Below are 8,688 nucleotides of genomic sequence, written 5' to 3' on the forward strand. Positions count from 1 at the left end.
CCCATTTTCCTAACTTGCATACTTGGTATGATTAGAAAAGCAATGAAATGCAACGGGCGTCTGCAAATGCAGTGGTTAACACGATGGTGGCACTAAACGGCATCGATATTACATGATAATCGTTGATGCCCTCGCCTCGTGGTGCCCCACCCCACCGCAAGAACTGCCACACGATCTACGTGAAGAAGGGTGCGTACAAGGTGGCAGATCCAATCGTCATTGCTGAGGACATGTGCAACATGACTTTGACTAGTGATGGCATCGACACGACTATCATCTCCGATGCTCAGATCCAAGACGGTGGCTACAACACGAACCAAACCTGCACACTAAGAAAGTATACTACTGCCTACACATATTGCACTTTTTTAAAAAAAAATTGCTCATTTTAAAATGTACAACTGGTTTATAAAGTTTAACATAGCAGCTTATTTTTCAGAACCAGACGTGCATGTAGAATAGTCAAATGGATACAACTAATTAATTTTCTTAGGATCATTCATTTGCACCCTAAAAAAAAAGGATCATTCATTTGCCCTGACCTTGCGCGACTGTGATCGCTGGCTTGGTCAGGATGGATGAGACGTTTCCCTTGGTATTGTGAAATGGGTTAATGGGCTGGCAGCTCAAGGACAGCGATCACCTGGTTTAGGAATATTCCATTTCTACTTTTTATTTTTCTTTTCCTTTCTTGCTTTCCCTACTAGTTTTTTATTCTCCACTTTTCAAGTGATATTTTTTAAGATGTTCACAGCTTTCAAAAAATGCTCTGGAAAATAAAAAATGTTTAAGTTTTAAAAAAATCAAGTTTACACGAAAATGGTCATATTTATCAAAAGTACAAAATATAAAAACGTTGTCCATTATTTTAAAAATACTCTGGGTTTTTCAAAATAAATAAATATGGGTGTTTTTATATTTATTTTATGTCGGAAAATAACAATAAATCAACAAAAATTTAAAGCAAAAAAATGGTTAAACCAAAAATACAGCGCTCGGTATAGACACATGGCTAACTAGGATGGCGATAGTCACAAGCGCTCTACGCGTCTCATCGACAAAGTTACGCAAAGAGCGTCATATAGGGAGTCACATTTTCTTGTGACCTCCTATTCTAACGCATTGAGCGATATGGGTCGGTCTGTTTTCTCTCTACGGGCAATAGCTGCGGTAGGTTGATTTGTCGATTCGTTTTTTGGGTTTTCCCGTTTCTCTTTGGTTTTGATCGGTTTGCGGGTTTAAAATTATATTATGAAATAAAAATTTATGCTCCTCTCGTTCCTATTTATATGGCGTCCTTTGTTTGTATGCATAAACTTTGACCATTAGTTTCATCAAAATACGTTAATTATGTGTTGCAAAAATTATATCATTGGAAACTACATTTTACTATGAATTGAATAGTACTATATTTTTGTGACACATAATCCATGTGTTTATTCGTCAATTTTATGGTCAAAGTTGGACTTTGTAATATGTGTGTGCCATGTAAAAAGGACAAAGGGTATACGTACCAAATTTGAAAAATATTCACGAATTGCATTGATTTTTCGAAAATTTTAAAAATTCACAAATTTTCAAAAAACTGTCTTGGGTCTTAAGAAAATATTCATGAATTTATAAAGTGATCAGAAAATTAAAAATTGTGGATGATTTTTTAAATCTGTGAATTTTTAAAAACATTTGATTTTCAATTATTTTCTTGAATTTAAAACAATCACCAATCTGAAAACTATACATGGATATTTAAAAAATCATGAATTTTAGGAAAAAAATACTTACTGGCCTTTGGAAAATTCCGGGAATTTTAAACATTTAAAAAGAAAAAGAAACAAAAAATAGAAAAACATCCGAATATAAAAATAGTGGGGAAGGTAGCATAAACCTAGAAATTAACTGTACGAAAAACCAGTGGGAAAGCAGCTCCTTGTACTTTGGTCTTTATGTATGGAGAGAAGTGCATATTTCAACCCCTAACTTCTGCCCTGGTCTAATTTACAACCTCAAACTTCAATACCGTCTAAATTACAATTCCCAAGTCTCAAAACCGGTCAAGATTCAACCCTCCCCTCCCTGTTGATCGATTTTGACCTAGGGTGACCAGTTTTGACTAGTCAACGGGTCCAATCAGCATGCCATGTCAGATTTTGGTTTTTCAAATTTTCAAGAACAAGTAAATAAAAATTTGTGAGACCAGGAAAAAAAATCAAGAATATATATAAAGAAAATTTGTGAAACAATATAGGCGAAAGGGAAAATAAAAAATGGATTTCTTTTTCTGGAAACATTTTTTCAGGAATTTGATTTTTGGGGTTTTTTCTAGATTTTTTTGATTTTTCGGAAATTCGTTTGTCCTTGTTTTTCTGGAAATTTGATTTCTTATTTCTTTTCCTAGATTTTCTTTGATTTTACAGCTTTTTTCCCTTGAAAATTTTGCATTTTTTGCTAACGCGGCATGCTGACTGAACTTGTTGACTGGTCAAAACCGATCAACAGATAGGGGAGGGTTGAATTCTAGCCGGTTTTGAAAATTGGGGGTTGTAATTTAGACGGTATTGAAGTTTAAGGTTGTAAATTAAACTAAGGCAAAAGTTTAAGGTTAAAATATGCACTCTCTTGTGTATGTGCTATAAAGTCCAAGTTAACCTTTTTTAACACAGTACAGACGCAAGCGCTCAGACATACGCGCATACACTCATCCCTATGAATGTACATATACACACGCTACCCCTATTAGCACCTCCGAGAAACTCATATAATTTTATGTTTTTGAAATTCACTCTGTATTTTACTTACATATACATTTACAATACATCTATTGTACAAGGGATATTTTACAGGGAAATGACCCCATATGGACATATGGTGCATCTCCGTGCGGTACGGTCAAGGCAGTAGGGCCTACCCTAGGCATTCCAGCAGCGTGACGTGACGTGGTACTACTAGTATTGCGTACACTCTACGCGCATGTCCGGTCAGGCGTTGCCGGCGGCGACGTGGAACTGCGGCGTGTAGGTGTGCGCCGTTCCCGGCCTCTCCTCCTGCGGCGGCTCGTTGAGGAAGGCCCAGTTGCTCCTCGTCCACCTGCCCACCGACCCAAAAACAAACAATTAACAGATCAAGATCCAACGGGTTGGCCACGTTAAATCAAAGTATAGAGTGCCATCATCGGCGGCTGGTCGCAATTGTAACGTACCAGTCCCGGCTCTTGCCGGCGTCGGCGGCGTCAGCTGCGCCGAGCTCCTCGTGGCCTCCAGCCACCGGAGACGACGCCGGTGACCTGCTCCTCTGCGAGCTTCCCAGCGGGCTCTTCTCCATAGGTCGACCAGGGGAGCCAAGCGGCGAGGTGACGTCGCCGCCGTCCTCCGGCGCCGGCTTCCCGCGCTGCCGCCAGAAAGCCTCCACCTCCTCCTTTGTCAGGGACCGGTTCCTCGTCACACGAGCTGCAAGCAAAAGGAATACATAAACATGGCTGCAAGCAGTAACTGAACCGTGTGTGTAGCCGCATATATACCTTTGGTGCCATCGCCAAGAACCGGCGAATCCCAACCAGCCATCAGAGACCCCATCTAGCTAGCTAGCTTCGTTCGATGATCAACTTCTTCCAGAGATCGATGTAGCTAGTAGAATCGAATATATTCGCAGGATCAACGAGACGAAGAATGTCTAGTTGTGAGTGCTGAAGAGCGTAGTGATAACATCGATGGATCTGGTCGTATCTATATATGCATGCAGCGGGGCTTGAGTGCTCGACTTTGTTTGGACACCGGAAGGTACTAGTACTGCTACAGTCTACAGATACCGGATTAGCACACGGGATTGTCGATCGATCACATCCGGAGTGGAGTGGTTTCAGTTGTAACAAAAACCTGGGGCCGAAGTTGTCTAGCCTGTGTGCTTATCTTAGCCCTGCAAGTGGCCATTGGTCAAGGCGTCCTTATCAGTGTTTTAGTACTCCCTTCATTCTAAAATATAGTGCGCCCGCGTTTCCCGAGGTCTAATTTTGATCATAAATTTAATCAACGAGACCAACTGCGGCGGGAGAAATATAATTGAAAACTTCTTTCGTATACGAATTCACTGATATAATTTTTGCTCCCGCTACAATCGATCTTAGTAGTTAAATTTAGAGTCAAAATAGAAACACTAGAATAGAGAAAGTACTACATTATGAAATGGAGGAAGTATCATTTGATACGATGTTCCTACCAGACGCACTCACAAGATCGGTGACATCGATGACAGATCGAGTACATTCTGAAGCTAGACTAGATTAGATAGAATATGCAGTGCATCGTTATCAGCGGCGGCTGTGCCTGCAGCTGCAGGGAGGTCGTCAGTGCATATGCGGCGTCGTCATCCGTTCCATTCCTCTCGCAAAAAGTCCTGGACCAAGTACGTGGCGCCAAAGCCATTAGCAATATTTGGAAAACAGGCCAGATTTTTTTAAATAATACATCTTTTTTTATTAAATTTCAGAAATATTACGCCATAATTATATTTTTTAAAAATAATACCCAGTCGGCCTGCTGCTGGCCGATTGGACCCCAGTCGGCCCACTGTACGCCGATTGGATCCAGTCGGCCCACTGCTGGCCGATTGGCGCCCAGTCTGTTTTCTTTAGACCGACAGGTGCATGCACCCATTTATCTTTGAAATGAATATTTGAAAAATGTTGAAGAAGTATTTTAAAAAATGTTGAAAAGGTATTTTAAAAAATGTTGAGCATGCATATAAAAATGTTAATCAAGCATTTGAAAAAACAATATAGAACAAGTATTTGAAAAATGTTGAAAAAAATATTTCAAACTGTTGAATAGGTATTTGAAAAATGTTGAAAAAAATATTTCAAACTGTTGAATAGGTATTTGAAAAATGTTGAAGAAGTATTTTAAAAAATGTTGACCATTTATAAAAAAATATTAATCTAGCATTCGCAAAAAATATTAAACAATTGTTTGAAAAAAGACTAAACAAGTATTTGAAAAAATATTGATCATGTATATAAAAATGTTGAACAAGTATTTGTAAAAATGTTGATCAATATAAAAATATTGATCATGTATATTATACACATGTTAAACATTTTTCAAATACTTGTTCAATTTTTTAAATACTTGTTTAACATTTTCTCAAATACTTGTTCAACATTTTTATATACATGATCAACGTTTTTTAAAATACTTCTTTAACATTTTTATATATATGATCAACATTTTTTTAAATACTTGTTTAATATTTTTATATGCATGATCAACATTTTTTTAAAATACTTCTTTAACATTTCTCAAATACCTATTCAACATTTTTCAAATATTTTTTCAATATTTTTTAAATACTTGTTCAACATTTTTTATCAAATGCTTGACTAACATTTTTATATGCATGATCAACATTTTTCAAATACTCATTCCAAAGATAAATGGATGCATGCATCTGTCGACCTAGAGGAAGCAGACTGGACGCCAATCGGCCAGCAGTGGGTTGACTGGGGCCTATCGGCCAGCAGTGGGCCGACTGGATCCAATCGGCCTACAGTGGGCCGACTGGGCTCCAATCAGCCAGCAGCAGGCCGACTGGATCCAATCGGCCAGCAGCAGGCCGACTGGATCCAATCGGCCAGCAGTAGGCCGACTGGATATTATTTTTGAAGAATATAATTACGGCGTAATATTTCTAAAATTTAATAAAAATATGTATTATTTAAAAAAATAGCGGAAAACAGAGCGCTTGTCGTAGGCCATCCACTAAAAGCATAATCCACACCTTCCTGTTGAGTGAACCCCCGGACAACCCACCTCGCTTTGTAGCGTGCCAAGGATCCGTCAGGATTGAACTTGTGACGAAAGATCCATTTGCCGGTCACCACGTTGACACCTGCAGGCTTTGGAACCAAAGACCAAGTCGAATTCATCATCAAAGCATTAAATTCATCACGCATTGCTTGTAACCAATTTGGATCTTTGAGGGCAGAACGATAGGTGGATGGTATGGGGGATATGGCAGAAGTAGAGGTGGTGGCGAGAAACAGGCGCTTGGGTATGCAAAATCCTGATTTGGCTCTAGTGCGCATGTTGTGGGAGTTTTGCGGTGGTGCAATTGGTATTGCATGCTGGGGCCGACGTGGAGGCGTGGTATAGGCTGGATCGGAATCAGAGGCAGATTTGGTGGGGCTGGCGAGCGGCAGGTGGGAGTCAGGCACACGATCCGAGGAGGATTCGGTGGAAGAGGGGCCGGGCATGGGATCCAAGGCAGGTGGGCCGCTAGGGGGGAGGCAGGTGCGTCAGATTCAGGATCCCGAGGGGAGCGGGGCTGACTGGCGGGCGCGTGTGACGAGGGCGAGCCGGTGGGCGCGTGGGAAGTGGGGCCGCCCGTGGACGGTGGCACGGTGGGAGTGGGAGGGCTGGTGCGGGGATTGGTGGCATGGGGTGGGTGGTGGGGCCGCGCGGGGATTTGGTGGGGCCCGTCCGAGGTTGTCGGCGCGATGGGATCTGGGACTGGTCGCTGCAGCTGTATCGCAGGGCCCGGATCTTCTACGGACGGGGTAGCGGTAGGCAATGGTGTGGGAGGCTCATATGGGAATGTGTTCTCGTCAAAAATAACGTGACGAGATACTATAACGCGCCGGGAAAGTGGGTCGTAGCACCTGTAACCCTTGTGTTCTAGGGGATAGCCGAGGAAAATGCGGCGTGTGGATCGTGGAGCAAGCTTGTGGGGTGTAGTAGCGGAGAGGTTGGGGAAACAAAGGCAGCCGAACATGCGAAGGTGATCATATGTGCGGTGAAGGCCATGAAGGCGGTAATATGGTGTTTGGTTGGTAATGGCACGCGAGGGACGGCGATTTAGGAGATAGGTGGCGGTGTGAAGGGCTTCGACCCAAAAGGGAGGGGTGAGTTTGGCTTGGATTAGGAGTGTGCGAACGATATCGTTGGTGGTAAGTAAACGCTCGGCCTTGCCATTTTGGGGGGACGTGTGAGGGTAGGAGAAGCGGTAGACTATGCCGTTGGTAGAGAAGAGAGAGCGTAAATCCGAGTTGATAAACTCGCCATCGTTGTCGCATTGTAACACTTTGATGATCACATTGTATTGAGTTTTGACATAAGCAAAGAAACGATGTAGTGTAGTGGATGTGTCGGATTTGCGGCGTAGAGGAAATGTCCATGAAAGGTGAGAGTAATCATCAAGCACAACAAGGTAATATTGATAATCAGAAAAACTCACAACCGGAGAGGTCCATAAATCACAATGGATTAAATCAAAAGGCGCAAACGTGCGACTAGTGAATGAGGGAAAAGCTAAACGGGGTTGACGCCCAAGTTGGCATGCACTACAGGGAGCATGTGGAGATTTATTACATGATGTAAGAAAATCGTTGTCTAAAGAACAAAGGGTATGAGGACTAGGGTGGCCTAGCCGACGGTGCCACACATCACCATCGGAGACAGTGGTGGAAAAAGCGGTGCGCCAAGCCTTGTTGTTGCCGTGAAAGGGGTAGAGGTCGCCGGAGCTAGCGGAGATCAGGATGACTTTCCGGGTGCGAAGGTCCTTCACAAGAAAGCCAAATGGGTAAAATTCGATAGATCAAGAATTATCCTTAGTAAATTGAAGAACGGAAATAAGGCTGGTAGTGACGTGAGGGGAGAAAAGAACATCACGTAAATGAAAATTATGGGGGGGGGGAGACGTGTGGAGCCAGTGGCATGTATGGGGAGATGAGATCCATTGCCTACAATAATGCTTGATAAATTATGCTTAGAGGGGGAATTCGAGAAGGTGAGATTACCAGAGTTGCCGGTCACGTGGTTGGAGACGCCGCTGTCGAGGTACCATTTGTTGGAGGAGCCAGTGTTGGGGAAGACGTGGGAGCTGTAGGCGGCGTGAAGCATGGCGAGATGATCCCAGGACGGCGGCTGGGGTGGCGGGGGCGCGTGGTACGGCGAGTACTGCATCGGATAGGCATGGGCGTGGGATCCAGGACGCGGCCCAAGCACTCCCGCAGAGTTTGGAGGAACCCAGCCGGGGCGTGGAGGAGGGATCGCCATCCCATAGGGGGCGAAGAAGCCCATGTAGGGGTTGTAGACCGGCGGGGCGTGGCCACGACCGCCCGAGTCGTCGCGCCCACGACCGCGCCCGCGGCCGCGATCACCACCATCGCCATGACGAGAGGGGTCGTTGCCACGGCCGTGCTGCTGGTTGGGGACCCGATCCGCGGACCGATCCGCGCGCTCACCGGAGCGGTGGCCGGAGCCGCCGGTGTTGGGGAAGCTGGGGGGCCCGGAGGAGCTGCCCGTGAACAGCGAGCATGGTGGCGCTGGCGTCGGAGGCGCGCTAAGCCTGGTTCTCCTCGGCGAGTTTGACGCGCGAGAAGACAGTCTCGAAGGGTGGCAAGGGAACGGTGTCCCCCAGGACCACACGGATGGTGTCGAAGCGCCCGTCGAGGCCGTGGAGAAACTGCGAGGTGAGGTCGACCTCGGTCACGGCATGATCAATGTCCGCGAGACCGGCGGTGATGAGATTCATACGGCGCGCGTACTCGTCGACGGAAAGGTCACCCTGCTTGAGGTTTCGGTACTGCCGGTTCAGGATCATGTAGCGGGCCGCACGATTGGCAAGGAATTAGTCCTGGGTCCGAGTCCAGAGGGCATGGGTGGTAGTGGCACCGATCACATGGTCGATGATCTGATCTGT

The 8,688-nt window shown here is 44.7% G+C and overlaps 1 protein-coding gene across 1 annotated transcript; it reads right to left on the minus strand.

The window, feature by feature from the left end:
- Positions 1-2,751: 2,751 nt before the first annotated feature.
- LOC125554312 (uncharacterized) lies at positions 2,752-3,772 on the minus strand. The gene is made up of 3 exons (XM_048717890.2): positions 3,515-3,772; positions 3,197-3,443; positions 2,752-3,084 (listed from the first exon to the last, which is right to left on the minus strand). Exons 1-3 carry the CDS (start codon positions 3,567-3,569, stop codon positions 2,976-2,978), a joined length of 411 nt encoding a protein of 136 aa, XP_048573847.1. The 5' UTR covers positions 3,570-3,772; the 3' UTR covers positions 2,752-2,975.
- Positions 3,773-8,688: the final 4,916 nt, after the last annotated feature.

Source organism: Triticum urartu, chromosome 4A, assembly GCF_056163025.1.
Source record: "Triticum urartu cultivar PI428250 chromosome 4A, HENAU_Tu73, whole genome shotgun sequence".
Classification (NCBI taxonomy): Eukaryota; Viridiplantae; Streptophyta; class Magnoliopsida; order Poales; family Poaceae; genus Triticum; species Triticum urartu.

Coding starts and splice junctions, on each gene's coding strand:
- LOC125554312 (XM_048717890.2), bottom strand. CDS start 3,569: ATGGGGTCTCTGATGGCTGGTTGGGATTCGCCGGTTCTTGGCGATGGC. Junction 3,444..3,514: donor TCTTGGCGATGGCACCAAAG/GTATATATGCGG, acceptor TTTTGCTTGCAG/CTCGTGTGACGAGGAACCGG. Junction 3,085..3,196: donor GCCGGCAAGAGCCGGGACTG/GTACGTTACAAT, acceptor GTCGGTGGGCAG/GTGGACGAGGAGCAACTGGG.